Source organism: Pristis pectinata, chromosome 7 (assembly GCF_009764475.1).
Source record: "Pristis pectinata isolate sPriPec2 chromosome 7, sPriPec2.1.pri, whole genome shotgun sequence".
Taxonomy (NCBI): domain Eukaryota; kingdom Metazoa; phylum Chordata; class Chondrichthyes; order Rhinopristiformes; family Pristidae; genus Pristis; species Pristis pectinata.
In genome coordinates this window covers 18,862,526-18,883,797 of record NC_067411.1, presented here as the reverse complement: position 1 = coordinate 18,883,797, position 21,272 = coordinate 18,862,526, and the positions used below count along the sequence as shown (strand labels likewise).

General features: G+C 40.0%; 1 protein-coding gene across 1 annotated transcript in view; it reads right to left on the bottom strand.

The window, feature by feature from the left end:
• Positions 1-9,638: 9,638 nt before the first annotated feature.
• Positions 9,639-21,272, bottom strand: part of LOC127572508 (solute carrier family 22 member 4-like) — a 74,213-nt gene continuing 62,579 nt past the window's right edge. The window contains exons 7-10 of the mRNA XM_052019867.1: positions 16,240-16,454; positions 13,753-13,935; positions 10,388-10,523; positions 9,639-9,771 (exon numbers count right to left, since the gene is read on the bottom strand). Of these exons, the coding sequence (XP_051875827.1) occupies positions 9,639-9,771; positions 10,388-10,523; positions 13,753-13,935; positions 16,240-16,454 (667 nt within the window). The remainder of the gene's footprint in view (positions 9,772-10,387; positions 10,524-13,752; positions 13,936-16,239; positions 16,455-21,272) is intronic.

Here is a 21,272-nt window from a genome sequence, read left to right as displayed (position 1 = left end):
AATGGTTGTGATGGAGGAGTTTTGGACATTGTCTAAAGAGTATGATTCTATGAATATGACTGGTGTGTGGGACATCTCACTCAATGTAGGAACATTGCAAGAAGTTAGAGAAAAGAATTTTGTAGGATTGGCTGGGCTGTGACTTAGTTGTGTCAGGTCTCTACTTGGTGACCTCTATTACTTTATTCTTGTTATTTTCTTTCAGTGATTTTGACAAAATTAAAAAGTTTGCTAAGACATTTTTAAGGCCACCTAAAAAGTTAGCTATACTTCTGTGCGTCTGAGTCACACAAAGACCAAACAGGCAAGGACAGCAGATTTACTGCTCTAAAGGGCCTTTGCATTCTCTTCATTTAATTGACTGTGCTTTTATGGCAATAACTAGTTACTGATTCAAGTTATATATTTCCAGCTTTTACTTACTTAGCTAATTTTTATTTCCCAGGGACAGAGATCGATAATTTTATTGATATTAAGGGAATCCTAAGGTAAATTGCCTGCTCCTGCTTCTGAAGTGTCCAGATCATGTGTATGAGACAATGATCTCTTGATCAATAACATAACCACTCCACTACCATACTCTGTTGAGCATGTCCTGCAATGGTCTTCAATATATCAAATTTAATGGGCTGCATTCCATTTCACAAGACTCAATGAAGTTTAATTTTAGGGAATAAAATATTAGAGAAGGGAAGTTACAGTACAACTTTAAAAAACATTGGACAGACCACAGCTGGAGTACTGCGTGCAGTTCTGGTTGCCACACTACAGGAATAAGTGATTGTACTGGAGAGGGTGCAGAGGAGATTCTCCAGTATGTTGCCTAGGATGGAGCATTTCCTTTATGAAGAGAGATTGGATAGGCTGGGTTTGTTTTCCTTGGAGTTGAAGAGCTGAGAGGTGACCTGATAGAGGCATACAAAGTTATTAGGGACATTGGTTTTAAACACATCTGCCGATGGGAAAAGATTTATACCCTATCAATCGATTTAAGATAAGGGGTAGAAGGTTTGGAGGAAGAATGTTTCACTCAGAGGGTGGTTGGAATCTGGAATGTACAGCCTGAGGAGTGAGTGGAGGCAAAGGATCTCACAACTATTTGGAAACATCTAGATGAGTGCTTAAAGCAAAGTGCAATGCAGCAACGTGAATACATTGCACATTCGGCACATATAACCAAGGACAAAATTATTGGTGTTTGTGTTTTAGGCACCTCAGGGAACAGTGCAACAAACTTCTGCAGAAGCAGTTGCTGTACCATTGCATTCTCATGAATCTCTCAGGAACATCCAATAGCCAGACACTATACATCTTTCTTTCATAGAAGTTGCATCTAGGACATCTGAAGTTATGTTTTACACTCTGAATACCTGGTCACAAAGGGGAAGGACTGGAGTGAAAGACACTGAGTTTCAGTTTTGTTGGCTGGGTTGAATCTGCTAATATGTGGATCCCTCCTGAACTTCATCCACTGAAAATTGTGTTGTGCTATAAAGAACAACTGATGTATTCTGGGCAGGGAAACTGAAAATTCCTCAAATTGGCTCCATAAACAACACTTCTCTATCAATAGCAAAATGCAAACTGCTGAATGAACTCAACAGGAGGCAAGTTTCGGATGGTCAATGTTTCGTCTCGAGTCCGTGCAACGTGACCATCCCTCTGCCTCCACAGATGCTGCTTAAAATGCTGATTTCCTCCAGCAGTTTGTTTTTTGCTCCAGATTTCAGCACTTGCTCCAGTCTCTTGTGTCTCCTTCTCCATCAATAATTGCTTGCTTCTGAAATTGTTTTATAAGGAACTTGGAATTAGTTTTCATTGTCCATTTATTGGGTATAACATTGACACTAAGCATAAGTCAACACTGGGACTTTTATTCCAGTGTTGGTCACAAAGTTACTCTTCCATTTTTTAGGTATCCCAAGCAAACACTGAAAACTGACATTACTTCCCTACAGCTTGTACATGAAGAGCCTCACAAATATTTAGAGGATCCCAAGGAGAAATTAGTCAACAATGAAAGGGGCAGTTGGCCTTTTTTAGAATGCCTTAACAAAAAAAATTGCCAGTGTTTGCAGAGACATGATTGTGCCCCCTTGTGTTACTTAATGCAAACTTAGTGCAAAACAGAAAAGTAAGAATGGAAAACTCAATGATAAAATAGTAGGAAGAGGCGATCATAAAAATAAAATTAATTTAAAATTATTGATTCACAGAAGTACATTCAAGCATACATATTAACAATTAGGAACAGGAGTTGGCCCCTCAGCCCCGAGATGAGATGAGATGAGATGAGATGAGATGAGATGAGATGAGATGAGATGAGATGAGATGAGATGAGATGAGATATCTTTATTAGTCACATGTACATCGAAACATGCAGTGAAACTTCTGGCGCCAACATAGCATGCCCACAACCTCCTAACCCATACGTCTTTGGAATGTGGGAGGAAACCGGAGCACCCGGAGGAAACCCACGCAGACATGAGTAGAACATATAAACTCCTTACAGACAGTGACCGGAATTGAACCCAGTTGCTGGCACTGTAATAAAATTACACTAACCGCTACACTACCGTGCCTGCTCCACCATTCAATAATGGCGGCACATTGATGCAGCCGGCACAACCATTGCCTCATAGTATCAGAGAACCTGGTTCAATCTTAGCCTCAGGTTCTGTCTGTCTGCGGTTTGGATGTTCTCCCTGTGACCGTGTGATTTTCTTCCCGGTGCTCCGGTTTCCTCCCACATCCCAAAGATGGACAATTTGGTAGGCTAATTGGCCACTGTAAATTACCCCTAGTGTGTAGATGAGTGCTAGAATCTGGGGGGCATTGATGTGAACATGGGGGAGCATAAAAATGAGATTAATGTAGGATTAATGTAAATGGGTAGTTAATGATCTGTGCAGAAACGGTGGGCTGGTTTCTGTGCTGTGACTCTCTATGACTCTAAGATCATGGCTGCTCTGATTGTAACCTCAGCTCTACATTCCTGCTTACCCAAATAACCTTGCACCCCTTGCCAATCAAGAATTTATCTGTAACTGCCTTAGAAATATTCAAAGACTCTGCTTCCACTGTCCTTTCAGTTCCAAGGACTCACACGATCTGAGAGTAAAATTTGTGCCTCAGTTCTGTCTTAGACAGGCAACCCCTTACTTTTGAATAGTGACCTCTAGTTCTAGATTTTCCCAAAAGATAAAACATCCTCTCCACATTCACCCTATCGAGACACCTCAGGTCATTGATGCTTCAGCAATGGGCAGATCTCTGTTCTCGTGACAAGGCTGCAATCTACCAGAGAAGGTTGTCAATTCATTATGGAACCTGTTTGATTTTCTTTTTATTGAAATCCACAAGTTTAAAACTTTGCAGGGTCTCAGTGGCTGATGTGCTCAGAGTCACTGTCCCTTTAACAGGTCCTTCATGATGCAGCTTTCTTTATACCAACTCCAGACAAACAGTGTGATTATTTTGCAAATGGCTGGAGGGTCACTTACCATCTGGGAATTTAAAAGGAGTGGTGCATGCATGGGAATTTAAATATGGAGAGGCATTCCATGCACCCTTAACGTTACAATGTGCAATTTTCCACCTGGGCAAAGCCTTGTTCTTAGAATTCTTATGCTTGATTTCAAATCCTTTTCTGGGTGCAACCTACCGATCTCCATAACACCCTACATCCCTAGAATGCTTCGAGAATCTGGTCTTCCTCCAATTGTAACATCTTAAGCATACCAGCCCCACCCCTCCCCCTCGTTCCCTCCTCACCATTTTAGCTGGTCCACCAGTGGCTGTTGCTTCAGCTATCATACTCTGTAATTTCTTCCCTAAACCACCAAATAGCAACACGCCCCTCCCCCCAACCACTGCCCAATACACTTTTCTGTCCCATATTTCCTTTACACCCAACTCTTGGGCTGAAGCAATATGTGGCTGTGTCAAATTTTGTGTTGACTCTCCTGTAATGCACCAAATGATGTTTCACCACACTAAAGGCAAGTGGTCACTGTTAACATTGCTGAGGATGAATTTTCAAAGTGTTGTCTGCATAACTCACTTCAGTGGAAAAAACCCCGCAGCTGCAAATCCTCCACGTGAATCTCTCCATCATATCTGAATATTCTTTCCATGTAATTTTCCTGATCATTTGTAGACCATCATAGAGTTACACAGAACCGAAACAGGCCCTTCACCCACCAAGTCCACACCGTCCATCAACCACCCATTTACACCAATCGTACATTTATCCCATTTTTTTATTCTCCTCACATTCTCATCGACTCTCCCCAGATTCTACTACTCACCTACACACGACAGACAATTTACAGTGGCCAATTAACCTACCAGCCCACACACCTTTATGATGTGGGAGGAAACCGGAGCACCTAGAAAGAACACAGGTGGTGATGGGGAGAATGTGCAAATTCCACACAGACAGCACCCAAGGTCAGGATTGAAGCCGGGTCTCTGGCATTGTGAAGCAGTCGATCCTCTAGCGGCACCACTGTGCCACCCAAGGACTCACTAGTCTGTCCTCTGAAGTCAGAGTTCATCAGTGAGATGCTTCTTTGTGTACAGTTTTAGTGAACAAATCTGCTACTAATACTACTTGTATTACTCCATGAATGGGCCAGAAATGCCATGTTATCTCCAGTAAACCTCTCTCGAAATATTCTCACACCTTTGATCATAGCTTTGGTGGAAAGGTTGCATTGTCTGGTATATTTTCGATTCAACCATTCAACCTTTGGGGGCTTGCTAACATATCCAAAACTACTTCCAGTTTGTGATTTGTGCAATGGTCAAACTTACCTTTCTCAAACAATACTGAAAGTTATAAGAGCAATGGGCAAAATGCATACAGGTCCATTATGGGCAGTGCAGATGGTGCTGGAGGTGGGAGATGTAGCTGTTACACATCACACAGTTCTGCTGATAGCTTCTGGCTAATTGGATCTGTGGTGTGAAAAACTCAAGGAAAAAAAGGGTATCAGTTTTGCTTCAAACTATTTATATCTAAATATCCTTTGGATGTCACTAAATAATAAGGGTTTACATTAAGCAAAATTATATTTATTTATAATGGTCATTACATTTTGAAATATAACATACAATGTGGCAAGGTATTTATATAACATTCATTCATTTCCAGTAATTCTACAATAAAGTGAGCATCCTTTTACAGTCCTCAGAGGGATTGTAATTTCCAATGTTATTTGCAGTTTTGATTTTTCAGCATTTTTATCATCTAATTTTGACATGGCTGCTTTGAGTACCCTGCCAAGTTCTTGAGTTGACTGTAGTTATTTCACATGCTTTCTCTCTGGATTCAAAGTCAGTTGTTCTTTGTGCAAGTCAGAATTTATTTTCGTGCTAGTCACCCTCCTCACCATTTGAGTTACTGCATTTTTTGGATATTTCAAAGCCAATTTTGCATTGCAACTGTTCTTCTGAAGGAGGATCTGTGTGACAAAAATGGAGCATTTTTGTCCATGGTTTTAGGTTTTCTATTTGTACGACATTTCTTTGCTTCAAACAGGCAATTTAAAAAATAACGCAACACCAAAATGGCTTCTGCTTCTGCTCACAAGCAGAATGGTAGCCATTTACTCTCCATGAAGCAGATAACAACCCACAAATAGACCTTAGGCAAAATAAGTCACTCAGTGCACTCCTGGGCATGAAACAATTCATGCATTTAGCCAAGCTTTTCGTTAACAGCATCATTTAAAAGGATGGGCCTTGTATTGGGCTGGGTCATCATCAGTTATTTACTTCTGTTTCTGGATAAAAGGTGATCTGGTGATGCACTCAGAAAGCTGAGTGAGACCCCAGGACAGATCAGAGGTGAGGGCATGGGCTGGCGGGGAGGAAACTAGAATAAACTCAGAAGATGTATTGAACCACAGATCAGATCAAAGGTTATGGTCTCCTGCATGTCACATTTATCCAAATTGTCTTCATCTTATCAATACTAACATTAAGTTTCCTTAATGTTATGTCATAGTTTGCCTACAATTGTTTTAGCCTTTTAATCAACTACAACCAATTGACAAGCTAATGCTGTACTCACAGACTCTTGAGTTGGAAATTTTGAATTGTAAAATATCCCCACATGCAAGTGGCCAAGCATGGCATTGGTGGCAGCCTTGTCTATCAATCACCTATCGGTCTACAACACTGCTAAGAGCTTAGCCTCTTCCCCTCATAGCTATTGCCAAGTGCCAAACAATGAAACAACTAGAAAAATATTTACAAAACTATTAAGACCAAAGAATCATTCTGTCCATTCTTGGCTCATGTTGGCATGAAAGTCAGGTCTGAGGGAGGTGACCGAGGCAGGAGTGATGGGGAGGCACCTAGGCAGAGATGAAGAAGGCATAAATAGTATAGTTCAACAACTCCAAGAAACATAAACTAAAATAAGTATGATTCTATACCACATAAAAATGATTTTCTCATGTGTCTCACTGATGAGCCAAATACATCACTGGCACCGGCCATGTATTGCTCACCCCTGGTTGCCCTGAACAGAAAAGGCAGTTAGGAGTCAACCACATTAATGAATCTGGGACAGGTAGGACTGAGTAGTCCAGACCTGGTAAGCCTGGCCAATCTCCTTTCCTGAAGGGCATTTGTGAACCAGGTGTAATTTAACAACAATCCACATTATCCGCTACCACTACTGAGACTAGCTTTAATTCCATATTAATTTAATTACTTGAATTTTAAATTCCCCCTCTTTAACATTTGGGATTTGTACTCACGTCTCTGGATCAGTTTCTGAGAACTGGTGCAATAATTAATCCACGATGCAAACTCTTAGGGAACTATACCTTTTGCTGCAGTTTTGTTATTTGGATGCACAGCAAAGAAGCAGACCATTCAGCCCAGTCAGTCTGCTCTGGTGTTTATGCTACACTTGAGCCTCTTCCTGTTTTTGCTCATCGAAATCTATAATGGTGACCCTCTCTTCCCTTCTCCCTCACATGCTTGTCTGGCTTCCCCTTAAATATATCGGCAGTATACTATCTGCTTCAGCCACTTCCTGTGGTAGTGAACATTCTCACTACTCTTGGGGACAGAAATTTCTTCTGAACTCTTCATTAGATCATCTATGCCTTCAAGCTTAAATCCTGCACTTTATCCTGAAGTGGAAGTTCAGTCATTGGATTTGGGGCCTTATATCAACAGTTCAAACACAGCCACAGTGAACTGATCTCCTGTTATGAATCCTGCTAATTTTCTTTCCTTTCCCTCTTGACATTGAGTCAAAAGGTTGTGAATTCAGGCCCCAGTGATGTGGGCACGTAACCTATGCTGACTCTCCAGTGTAATACCGTGGGAGTACTGTATTGTCTGTCCTCTCGAGTGGAAGTAATAGATCCCTTGGCACGTTATGGAGAAAAGCCCTGGACATTCTCTACTGTCCTAATCAACACTTTTCATCAGCTAGCAACATAGAAATGCAAGATAGGGTGATTTATCTAAATGCTGTTTCTATTTGCAGATACAGTACACCTTTTACAACAGTGAATGTGCTTCAGAAGTACTCTTCTTGTCTGTGAAGTGCTAGCTCCTTTTACTTGTGGGTGCAATACTATGCCAAAAGAAAATGGCACAAGAAGAAAATAATGGATTCATGCATACTAAGATAAAATTTGATTTCTGTTGATTCATGATAATCTATTGTATACCATAATTTGGAGTCTGTTTCATGAAATTTTACCCCAAATGATAAGTCTTCTAACAGAGCAGAGCGACAAAAAGAAACAGGTGTGGGTATATGAGGTGTAAGTAGGTGAATATGAGGTGTGGGTAGAAAAGAGAAAATAGGGTTTGGGATTTTATGTATGGGGCATTGAACTTAAAAGCAGACAAGTGATGCTGAAAGTTGTACAAGCCATTGGTTTGCAATACCTAACTTGAATATTCTCCCAATAATGGTGTGCTCAAAATTGTCTGCAAAGGTACTAGAAATATGAATTTTTAATTGAGAAATTAGCAAGAGAGGGTGACACATTGGATAGCAAAACAGAAAATGTTGGAAAAACTCAACATGTCAGGTAACATCTGTGGAAAGAGAAACGGCCAACAGACTTCTGTCAGAACTACCATCAGACCTTTTCAGTGACAAATTGGTTAGCCATTCCAGTAAGGCTGCACAGGTACAATGGGCTGAAAAATCTCCTTCTGTACTATATGATTATATGGATCTAGAAAATATTCAAAGAAATGTATGAACATAGAAGAATACAGCACAGGAACAGGCCCTTTGGCCCACGATGTCTATGCCAAATATGATGCCAATCTAACTGATCCCATCTGCCTGCACATGGACCATATCCCTCTATTCCTTGCCTGTCCATGTGTCTGTCTAAATACCTATTAAATATTGCTATTGTATCTGCTTCTGCCACCTCCCCTGGCAGTGCGTTCCAGGCACCTACAACTCATCGTGTAAAAAACCTGCCTTGCAAATGTCCTTTAAACTTTCCCCTCCTCACCTTAAAGCTATGCCCTCTAATATTTGACACTTACATCATGGGAAAAAGACTCTGACTACGTATCCTATCTGTGCCTCTCATAATTTTATATATTTCTTTCACGTCTCCCCTCAGCCTCCAATGCTCCGGAGAAAACAATTGAAGTTTGTCTAACCTCTCCCTACAGCTAATGTTCTCTCACCCAGACGTGGAGGAGGGATAGAATTGCAGGTGGAATAATTTCATGTAACAATGAAGGCTGAAAGTTTAAAGATACCAGAAGGAGCTTTTCAAAAATTTGTAACATTTTCAGAAGGCAAACATTTTAAGAAATTATCTTCACAGTTGTACGAACTGTTATGGGGGATGGGAGGACGCTGAGACAGAGTATGACCTGTCAAAGAATGAAGGAGGTTCAGAGAAATATGTTTTGCAAAGAGGGCTGTTCGAGCCCAGCCCTGGTAATAGATGATTATGGATAAAGGAAGAGAATTTGAAAAGAAGCAGAATATAAAAATATTTTGAGAAAAAAGGAAATGAGATGAAAGTAGACAGTAGCAGCCAGTAGATATATAGCAGCAGCACCACCAATGTAATTGTTTGAATGGTCTCTTTCCGTGCCATAATTTTATAATTATAGGCTGAATCAAAAATAATTTTGGGGGTATTCCTTAATATTTTGGCTTTGGCTACCTCTGCACAGTATTGAAAGAAAGAAAGAAAACTGTAAACAAGAAAGATAAATTAAAACAAATAGAATGAGGGTTAACAGACCCTTGTGGATCTGCACATGGTCCTTTTTTGTATCTGGGACCAGAATTTAAAACAGATGATTGAAATATTATCCAGTCCTTGCTTTCTTTTTGAGATACCTACTTGAAATGACTTTGAGGAATCTCAAGTCAGCTTCAGTGGCACAGAGTAAAATTGATCACAAATTAGCAATCCCGTAGATAACCTCGTAGAAGGTGTTCCTCCAGCATCAAGTTATGATAAGCAAATGTTTCTGGGAGCTAAACTCTGTGCCTGGGTGTGCTTTAATTGGCTGTTGGTAGCAAGTGTTAAATTGTCCTGAAATTCTCTACCTTCGTGCAAAATAGAACAAAGGACACCAAGTACTTACTTTCACATGATGATCAGCTGCTATTAAATTTCCACAGTTTGGTCCATTTGTGAAGGCAAGAAGAAAACACCATTGTTCTCAGCTTGGATATCTTGTGTTGTAAATTCATTGGGAGTATTAGGTCCAGAATGGTGTGTGGCAGTAGAAGAGCAGAACCTTAAAGAAGGAAGTTGGCGAACATAAGAAATTTCAGAGCTATAACATATTGATATTATTTTTCACACTGTATTATCTAAGCAGTTTAAGATTCAGGAACCAATATTATTATACTACTTTCCGCATGTGTAAGTTGTGTATAAGTGATGTGTAATTTATGTTAATTTAAGTTTATGTTAACTTATGTTTGTCATGTTTGTAATGCACTGTGCTGCAGCTGCAAAAAGCAAATTTTCATGGCATTTATACCCTGTGTAAAAACACCTATGACAATAATAAACTTGGACTTGAACCATATGACGGCAAACCTTGCTATTGTCCACATTGTATTTGCCAAGCAGGGAAATTCACCCAGTTTAATTCTCAGAGATGTTTTGGAATCTGGATTAATATTAACGGTATCAATAAGTCACTAGTTATAAGTGATCATTAAACTGACTTTATTTGCGGGATTGTAATTTACTTTTACAGATTTCTCATATTAATTGACTGACCCGCTTGAATGTATTGGTACGTACTGTAGCCCACTGGCAATTTATATTTGTAGAATTTATTCATGTCTGTTATCCCAGTGCAGTCACCTAAAATAAAAACCTGTTTCTCAAGGATGACTTACCATTTAATTGGCTGTACCTGGTACACAGTTTCTGGAAGGGGTTGGTCACGTGTTTCAGGTAGTAGTAAACAGAAAATTCCAGCCAATAGAATTAAAGTGCCCATTAACATGAAAGGCAACATCCGGTCATGCATTCCTAAAGGGCAGATGGAGACAGCTTTACAAATAACTGGAAGCTGCCTTGAAAATTACAGTGTAGCACTGCACTGTAATGCATTTGAAACAAAGCTGTCAATTAATTATTTTCTTAAATCAAGTACCATTCAGACAAGGTTACAACTTGCACCAGCAAATTTAAGGGAGTCTTTACCAATTTTTACTGCCGACTAGAAGGCCTTGACTGCTGGCATGGCATATGGGGAATTTGGATACTTGGTGTATGCAAAGTAAATTGCATAAGCAATAGCCAGATTTATAATTTTGGTTTCTGGCTGGCTGTAAATGCAGAAGAAGCTGACAGAATCGAAGGGTAGAATTAGGGAATTAGATTTGCACAGGAGGGGTTTGCTCTCCCTGTTAACACTCCACAATTTTTTTTCATTCAAGTATTTATCCAATTGACTTTTGAGATCAACCACTTTACCTGCTTCCATGACCCCTTCAGGCAGTGATATTCAGATGACTGTTCTCTGCATGAAAAGCTTTTCCTCAAGTCTGTTTTTGCTAACAGTCTGCTGGTTCTCAACCCTACTGTCAATGAAAACAGTTTCTCTTCGTTTATTCTCCTTGATATTTTATGATGTTGGACTCTTCAAATCTGTTTTCAGTTTTCACTATCTTTAGAATAATCCCAGTTCATCAATAGTCTATCCATATAACATAAGTATCTTGTCTCTGGAACCATTCTGGTAAATCTTTTCTGTGTTCTCTCTAAAGCCTTCACAACTCCCCTCAAGTAAGGTCCCCAGAACTTATCACAGTTCTCCAATTGTGACCATGCATGAACAAAATAAAAAGTTATGAAAAGCATTATTATTCACTGAAAACCTGTTCTTTTCATTGATCCTGCAGCAACACACTGGAGTGAAATTCCTTCCCTGCGGAGGCATGGGCATCCTTCGATCGCCATTTAGTTCATCCAATACTCTGCAGAGAATCCTGCAATTTTAGTATAAAACTACCTACATTTTCTTCTGTAATCAAGGAAGATACATCTAGAAAACAACAGCAATGCTAGCACTTGTTCAGGAGTTGTAAGATTGAGTTCACAGAACTATTTCACAGGTCTGCTATCTAAAATCCCAAAGGAGATTTTTTGGAGAGACAGCCAAGCATTCGTTTTCTACTGATCTTCAAGGGAAAGGAGTTGAAGAGCTTTTAAGGAAGAAATTCCAGGCTGTAGTGTGTTAAAAACACAGTCATTAGTGATCGGAAGTGGAAGGAAATCCCATTAGACCTAAATGAGGTTAGAATCTGTGGAACTCATGGAATCACCCTAATTTTCAAATTTTACTGAAGCATTTGACCATGAAGAGGTTTAAAAATGAGGATGATAATAGTAAATTAAAGTCATCAGGGTTGGGGACTGAGTATAGGTCTGTGCACTCAGGGTTAAATGGCAAGACTTCATACTCAGAACTGTTCAGATTACACTTAGAGTTACCAGATTTTGATGAGAATTACCAGAAGTCTTTGGTGTAATCTCTGGGTCACTGAAACGGAAATGTGTACCTGTAAGGGTTGTAAATGCTATCCTGGTGTTGGGGCCATGCGTGTGGGGAGTGGGCCATAGCCCCAGGAAAGAGGCATTTAGCTGCCTGTCATAGCAAGAAGAGGTGGGATGGTGGGTACCAATCCTCAGTCAGGAGGGGCTGGTGACTGAACCTCGGTGGATTCTGATGACTGAACTGAGCAATGGAATGGTGTCTGATTTCTGATTGGAGGGGTTGCAGTGTTGGGAGATCGACTGATGGATGGAAAGGGTACAATCCAAGGTTAGAACATGCAGGAAGCAGTCCTGCTCCTCCTGATTCACTCTCAGTGTGGCGAAGGTGCCTTTCACTTGAGGTTGACCTTGATGGGAAAGTTTCAGTGGGTTGTATGGCATACTTTTGTCTCCTCATTCCTTCCCCTTTCTCTATGTGATGCAGTTATGTTCTTTTTCATGCTCGGTATGTTCTTTAAATACAAGTTATTACCATTCATTATTTCCAGAATGTCCAGCATTTGAATACAACGAACTATAAATTTATCTCATCCTATCCAGTTAACACTACTGGGTCAGGGATCCTGCATGAGGTAAAACCTTGAGCTTCTTGCCAAGCCATGGGTATTGTTACAGATATTTCAAACACAGAAAATCGTGTACCATCATTTCCCCTTAAATTTTGTAATCGTTTTCATTTTCTTATTATGTTAGAAGGTCTTACTCCTTGTAGTAAGTTGAGAAATCCATGGTCCAATGGATTTTGGAAAAAATACTTGGAACAATGTATTTTCTTTGTTGATTATAGACAGATTTTTTTGAATGCTTAGGAGTGATTTACTCCTTTTTTGCTTGATTACTTTTGTAATCTAACATCTTTCCTTGCACAGTAGTGTAGAGGTTAGTGTAACACTATTACAGCGACAGCAACCTGGGTTCAATTCCCGCTGCTGTCTGTGAGGAATTTGTACATTCTCCCCGTGTCTATGTGAGTTTCCTCTGGGAGCTCCGGTTTCCTCCCACATTCCAAAGACGTACAGGTTAGGAGCTGTGGGCATGTTATGTTGGTGCCGGAAGAGTGGCAACACTTGTGGGCTGCCCCCAGCACAATCTCAGTAATGCAAAAAGACGCATTTCACTGTGTGTTTCGATGTACATGTGACTAATAAATAAATATCTTATCTTATCTGATATCTATTTTTATCCATGCCAAACTTGCTTTTCAAGTTATAGCCTCCTGCTTTTCTGAACACAAAATATGAATTCTGGATATACAATGAGCAATAAACATGATGCTGAAAATGCTGGAAATTGGAAATTAAACTCAGAAAGTGCTGGAAATACTCAGGAGGTCAGGCAGCACCTGTGGTGAGGAAACAGGGCTGATCTTTCAGGTTGATGACAGTTTGAATGAAATAATTCCAGCATTTTCTGGAGCAAAAATGCATGCCAGGCTCGTGTGAATAAATTTAGTCTAAACTGTAATATTCAAGGTGAATCAACAGTCAAGAATTCCCTCAGATTATCGTCCATTTGATCAATGTAACCTCTATGGCATATCCAGCAAAATTATGGTGTTGAAGCCAGAGTAACTCCAAGGAAAATCCCAGCTAAATACTGTAAATTCTCTTTCTTCCAGATAAGCTGTCATACCTGAGGACTTCATGAAAGATTTCAACATAAACATAACTGTTGATTAATCCATGATCTCCTCACTTACCAAGGTAAACAAAATATGGGGAGACTATGCTGCCAATCCTGGATGCCATGGAACACACTCCAATCCCCATGTTCCTCACCACAGTTGGATACAACTCAGCAGAGAAAACATAGATTATTGCAAAGCTTATTGTAATACTTGTTTTTCCAATCATCACCAACACTGTAGCTAGAATATGAAGAGCTGTGGAAACAAAGTTATAAAACATTTAGCTTGATCATCAATTCCCCTTAAATTCTGTAATTATCTTCATATTTTTATTATATTACAAGTCTTACTCCTTGTGGGAAGTGGAGAACCCTATATTATGGTCCAATGAATTATGAAAAAAATATTTGGAACAATTTGTTCCAAAACTTCACATGTGCAACTACCTTCCAAGTAGCTCTTTTTTTTCTCTAGATGCAGGATGTTTCTGCAAGAAATAACTCCACATCCTCTCATTAGGGGAGAGGTAGAGTCCTGGCTATAGGGGTCTTTCTTTGGTGGTAGGATTAAATCTACTCTCTTAAAGGGTCACCGCCATCAATGATGTGTCACAAGGGACACCAAAATTGTGCTGGGAGCAGTTTTTCTTCCTTGATCTATGCATATCATAGCACTAAATGGCATCATCAGCATGAAAGGGTGAGCAACTTCAAGTTCCTGGGCGTCAATATCTCAGAGTATCTATCTTATGCCCAATATATTTATGTAATCATGAAGAAGGTACATCAGCGGCTCTATTTCATTAGGAGTCTGAGGAGATTTGGTATGTCACCAAAGACTAGTACAAATTTCTATAGATGTACGGTGGAGAGCACCCTGACTGGTTGCATCACAGTCTGGTATGAAGCCTCCAATGCACAGGATCGCAAGAGGCTGCAGAGGGTTATAGACTCAGCCAGCTCTATCGCTGACACACCCTCCCTACCATTGAGGACATTTTTAAGAGGTTGTGCCTCAAGAAGGCAGCATCTATCATTAAGGACCCTCACCATCCGGGACATGCCCTCTTCTCATTACTCCTTCAGGGAGGAGGTACAGGAGCCTGAAGACCCAAACTCAACAATTCAGGAACAGCTTCTTCCCCTCCGCCATCAGATTTTTGAACGGTTCATGAACCCATGAACACTACTTCATTATTCCTTTTTCTTGCACTATTTATTTATTTTTGTAATTTGTAGATTTTATATCTTTGCACTGTACTGCTGCCACAAATAACAAATTTTACGTCATATATCCGTGATAATAAACCTGATTCTGATTCATCATAAATGGATCTGAAAGGAAATTGAGGGCAATGGAGAATTGGTACAGAAGAGATGAGGTGGGGCAGACTTGAGGAGACAAGTGGCCTATTCCTGCTATTTTATAACATTCTTATGTAACATAAACTGGAAAATGGCAAGTATGGAACTGAAAACACAAGAGATTGCAGATGCTGGAATCTGGAACAACAAACAAAATGCTGGAGGAACTCAGCAGGTCAGGTAACATCTGTAGAGGGAAATGGACAGTCAATTTCTTGGGTCAAGACCTTTCATCTGGACTGAAGGATAAAGGGGAGATAGCAAGTATAAAGAGGTGAGGGGAAGAGATGGCAAGTGATAGGTGGATCCAGGTGAGGAGGAGTAATAGGCAGATGGAGGAGGAAAGAGGGGAAATAGCAACAGAGGACGAGAGGTGATAGGTGGAGGCAATGAAGGGCTGCAGATGATGGGATCTGATAGGAAAGGAAAGTGGGGCATGGCATCAAATGTGAGGTGGGGAGGGGTAGATGGGAACACTGGGGGAGGGAACCCAGTGGGAGGTGCGTGTGGGTGAGGGGAAGATGGCGTAGGTGGAGGAGGGGAAAGAAATAGGGTGATGGGGTCTGGGGAATGGGGTGTAGGAGGCACTCGGTAGATCAGGAGGAGAGAGAAAAGGGACAGAGGGGGAGAGGTTTACCTGAAATTGGAGAACTCAGTTTTCATACCTTTGCGTTGTAGACTACCCAGGCAGAATATGAGGTGCTGTTCTAGTTTGTGTTTAGCCTCATCCTGGCAGTAGAGAAGGCTGAGGTCGGTGTGGGAATGAGGAGGGGAATTAAAATGGCTGGCAACTGGGAGCTCCAGAAGGCCAAGGCAGACAGAGCATCAGTATGGAACTACTATTCTAGCATTAATTAACCATCACCCAGCACGGTTTCTCGATAGGGTATGTGGGCGTGAAAGTGCTGGGATCAATCAAAAAGCAATGATATGCTGTAATGGAGAAACTTGTGATTACCAGGACTCGGCACACAGAGAGAGCTGAATCTAGGATTTCTTTTTACCTGAAAGCTCAAGGTCATACTGAGTGATGCAATCACTCTCATACTGTTGAGAGAGCTCATATTTCAGAGTTCAAATATTTTTCGATTTGAAACATTTTTAGTTTAAAGCCAATAAAATATCACTGAGATTGTGAAGCAAGTAACCAATGGCACTCAAAAATATAGATTAACAAGAATTTCTAAGCTCTTACTTGGAGGAATAAATTGAATGATAAGCAGAATAACTCCACCAAGCAACAACATGGAAGAGGTTGACACACGTCGCGGTGCATTGTGCATCAACCACCAAGCAATTGTATAGGCTATAATTTCGCTGATTGCAGAAATTAAACAGTTGAGGTAAGGGTCTCCATACATGTTGGGAGTGCCCAGGGTTAACACAAAGTATCCAATGGATGTAATCATCCTACAATAAAACAAAAAAGAAATGAAAGGTTTTTCAGTCTTCGACATAAGATCACCAAGATACAGTTGCCTGATTTCCAAACTTCTGTTGACAACTTACACCTAAGTTGTGACTTCAATGTTGCGAAATGACTCAAGGGATTTCACCATGGGAGAAATTAGACACTTGCAAAGGAATAAGGTTAGAAGAGGTGATTAAAGAGGATATCAGTGGGGGAAAGCGTAAGAAGATGGAGACTACAGAGAGAACTTAAAATTCTGGGCTTGATAGTTTGAGAACCAGTTTTGGAAGGACAAACACCCTATGGAGGTATACCTGATGTTGGGTATTGGATGGATAAGAATAGAACTGGTGAGATCAATTCAGGCATTCACAATACGCTTCCTCAAGACTGAAGGCCATGGAATAAAAGGATACGTAGCAGCATGAATAGAAGTTTGGCTACGGAATAGGAAAGAGACAGTAGAAATGATGGTTGTTTTTCCATACTGGTGGGAAGTGTACAGTGGATCTTCCTAGGAGTCAGTACTAGGATCACTGCTTTCCTTAATATATATTAATGATTTGGACTTGGGAATATAAGGAACAATTTCCAAATTTGCAGGTGACACAGGATGAACAGGACTGTAACAGATCTCAATGAGATTTAGTGAAGTGAATGGAATGGACAAATAGGCAGCTGTGAAGTGTAATGCTGAGAAATATAAATTGTTACATTTTGCTGGAAGATTGAGAAGAGGCAGTATCAACCGAAGGACAGAATTGTAAAAGGAGCTAAAGAACAGAGAGATCTTGTGATATATGTGCATAATTTGTTGGAAGTGACAGGCAGGTTAAAAAAATGCTTATGGGATACAGGGCTTTGTAAACATAGGTACAGAATGCAAGAGCAAGGAAATCATGATGAACCATTATGAAACACTGTTTTAGCCATAACTGGAGAATCCTGTCTCAGTCTGCACTTTAGAAAGATGGGAAGAAACAGAAAGGGTTTACTAAAATGATTCTTGGATTGATGGACTTTAATGAAGACTGGCATAGCTTAGATTGTGCTACTTGGAACAGAGAAGCTTGCAGAGTTACATAAAATCATGGAGGGTATGGACAGTGCAGATAGAAAGAACAAAAGTCAATGGCAGTAGTGACAAAAGGAAAAATAATTTTTCACTGTGAGTGGTGAGGGACTGAAATGCAGTGTCAAAGGTAATGGTGGAAGCAGATCCAATTGTATTATTCAAAATGGAGCTCAATAATTATCTACAAGGAGGGAATGGAGTGAGAGCAGTGGAGTGGGGCAAGATGGATTGCACTATGAAAGCCAGTACAGACTCGACAGGCCAAATGGCCACCTCCTGTGCTTTAACCATTCTGTGACTCTTTGATCTCTTGGTTTCAATTCCACTGCAACTAATCACGTCAGAAGAAGGAAACCTGAGGATACAAATTAGAATGTAAAGCTGGAGAAAGTATAGGTTTATGTTGTAGAAAAGCATAAAAAAGAAAGACCTTGCATTTATGTAGAAATTTTCACAACGTCAGAATGTCCCAAAACACTTTACAGCAAATTAAACCCCTTTTAGAATGTGGTCTCATCTCTCTAATAGGAAGTAAGGGCCCACAAACAGGAAGGAAGGTTGTCAGGTGATGGTTGAAGAATAAATGTTACTGTATGTAGGTAGAGTCAGGAATTTGACTCTTGCAGTAGGGAGGTAAGAAAGGCATCAATGTCACCAGAGATAGAGAGGACACATACTATTTGGAGCTCAAAGTGAACAGTCTGGCAAAAGACTAAGTGTGAGATTTGAAGGGCAAAAATACACTGAGGCTGTCCATCGTCAGGCTCAACGAGAATTCAGGCAGTAGAGTGGAGATGGAAGGCTGGCATTGCAGAGCATGTGGTAAATCCAAACAAAATTTACAATGTTGTCAACATTTATGTGAAGGAATTTCTGGATAATCCATGAGGTCTTGTAAAGGTGTTCAGATGGTGCAACACCAGTGAAGTTTAAACAGGAGGTACCGGATAGGATGCAGCAATGGAATCACAGAGGACGCTCAGAGTGACTGAAAGGTCAGGGAGAAGTGGCCAAGTAAGATTGAAAGCAGAAAAGAATGAGTTTATATATTAAAATTTTCATGGAGTATTCCTGATCTCCAACCATAAGTTTGTTGATGTTCAACACAGCAGAAATGGCAATATACAATATTATCTTAAATTTCCAATGATCTCTACCGAAGATTGGGAGAGGTGCCATGGAAATTCCAGGTTGTGAAAATTTTGCACAGTCTACACACTTACTTTTCATAAATTTTTACTTCCTGTATTATGGTTTTAATTAGAGAAGTGGCATTTTTAATGAACATTCTAATGTTAAAATGCCAGCAATATTACCTGTCATGCCAGTAGATGGCATTCTAATTGGCTTTTCAAGGTCTAGTAACAATTATCCATTGTAGTGTATTATCATTTTCTCACAAATTGCTCAAAGTGCTCTCTGGAATAAGTATTTGAGTTAGAGTAACATCAAATGATAAAATATTTTCAAAAAAGATAAATTATCTAGATAATTACACATTAACAAAACAAAATGTATCTATTGTCATCTTTTGTGTACTTCAATGGCATTGTTGTCTACTTGAACAGATTATCCATCCAAAAGCCTGGGTTCAGAATTAACATTTCAAGTGAAATCAATACACAGATCTTAACAATGTACTAAGTTTTCATGATGTCGTCAGACAAACTACTAAAATATTTATCTTAAATACAGGCACCTTTTGCTCAGACATTGTTTAAATTATTTCAAGAAAAAGAGAAGAAAGTTTTCAGAATCTTTATTTGGGTAAAGTATAGAACGATTGAAAATAAATGTGAGGTACAGCTTTTGTGTGGAATCTCCCAATCTCCAATACACCTCCAGCAGAACTATCAAAGAAAGAACATAAACTACTGAAGACACAATTTCTCTGGGATTGCTACTGGTGTTCTGCCAACATTATGGGGAAGATCATGATCACTCCCTTACAAATTCCTGGTTGCTTGCCTGTGTTTGTGAGTATAGGAGAGAGGGACTAGATCCAGGAACAGAGGCAGGAGTAGGCAGCTCCACCGTTCAATAAGATCATGATTGATCCAATCTTGGCCTCAACACAACTTTCCTGTTCTTTCCCCAAACCCCTTGACTAACTTAGTTCAAATGTCTGCCAATCTCCACTTTAAATATATTCACTGGCTCTGCTTCCATGGCTCTTTGGGGTTGCGAATTCACGGCATTCTGAGAGAAGAAATTCCTCCTCATCTCTATCTTAAAGGGGTGACTCCTTATTTTGATACTATGTCCCCTGGTTCTAGATGCCCCCACTAATGGAAAAATATCTCTCAACATGAATCCTGTCAATTCCCCTCAGAATCTTATATTTCTCAATATGATCACCTCTCACCCTTCTAAGCTCCAATAAATATAGATGCAATCTGTTCAACCTCTCTTCATAAGTCAACCCATGCATCCCAGGAATAAACCAAGTGAAACTTCTGCGCTGCCTCCAATGCAAGAAGATCCTTCTATAAATGTGGAGATCCAAACTACACATAGTATTCAAGGTGCAGCCGTACTAGAATCAAAATCTTCCTATTCCATAGCCACTGTGTTAAAGGCCAGCATTCCATTAGTGTTCCTACCTACTTGCTGTATCTGCATGCTAACTTTTTGTGTTTCATGTCTTAGGACCTATCAGATCCCTTTGCATCACAGCATTTTGTAGTCTATCTCCATTTAAATAATAATCTGCTTTTTCATTCTTCCTTCCAAAGTGGATAATCTTACATTTTCCCACATTATACTTCATCTGCCAACTTCTTGCCCACTCACTTAACCTATGTACATCCTTTTGTAAGGTCTTTATGTCTTGCTCACAACTTGCTAACCCATCCACCTCTGTATTATCAACAAAGTTGGCTGCAGTATACTCAGTCCCTTCATCCAAGTCATTAATATAGATTGTAAGTCGTTGAGACCCCAGCACTGATCCCTCTGACACCCCACTAGTTTCTTATTGCCAATCCAAAATCATACATTCACTGTTTCCTATGTCCACCCAAATTGACTCTGCATCTTGAGCTTCTGAACCAGTATAATTCTTCACTACAGCAGTGATCTCTTTCTTTATTGACAAACCTACCCTACCTCCTCTTCCTTACTGCCTTTCCTTCCTAAATGTTTTAGACTCTTGAATATTCTGTTCCCAGCCTTGATCATCTTGCAACCATATTTATGCAATGGATGTCAGATCATACCTATTTACTTCTATTTGTGTCAGTGATTCATCTGTCTTGCTACAAATGTTGCATGCATTCTGATAAAGATCCTTTAATTTTAACTCATCATTTTTCCGAACTCTGACTATGTCTGCGTTATGCTTGTACAGTCTGATCCTTCCTGATACACTCTGGTTATGGTCACCCCATCAATCCCCTGCACTATTGCATTCTCCTTTTCCTTTGCCTTCTGAAATACCCCTTTACCTGAACCCCTATTTCCTACATATAGCATAGCCTTATCCCGTCTAAGTATCCTCAGGTTCCTATCTCCCCGCCCAGCTAGTTCAAACCCTGTCAACAGTACCAACAAAATTCTTCACTGGGATATCAGATAGAAACCAGCAATGAGGGAGTTTAAGCCCCAGAGAAAAACCAGGCAACATTAATGCCATTAATATGATGTGAGAGTAGATCAGATGATCCATTTTTGGATACTTAACTTCCAAAGACTCTTCTGAAGCATGCCTTTTATTCTAAGGGTCCACCTGAAGATGTCAGTT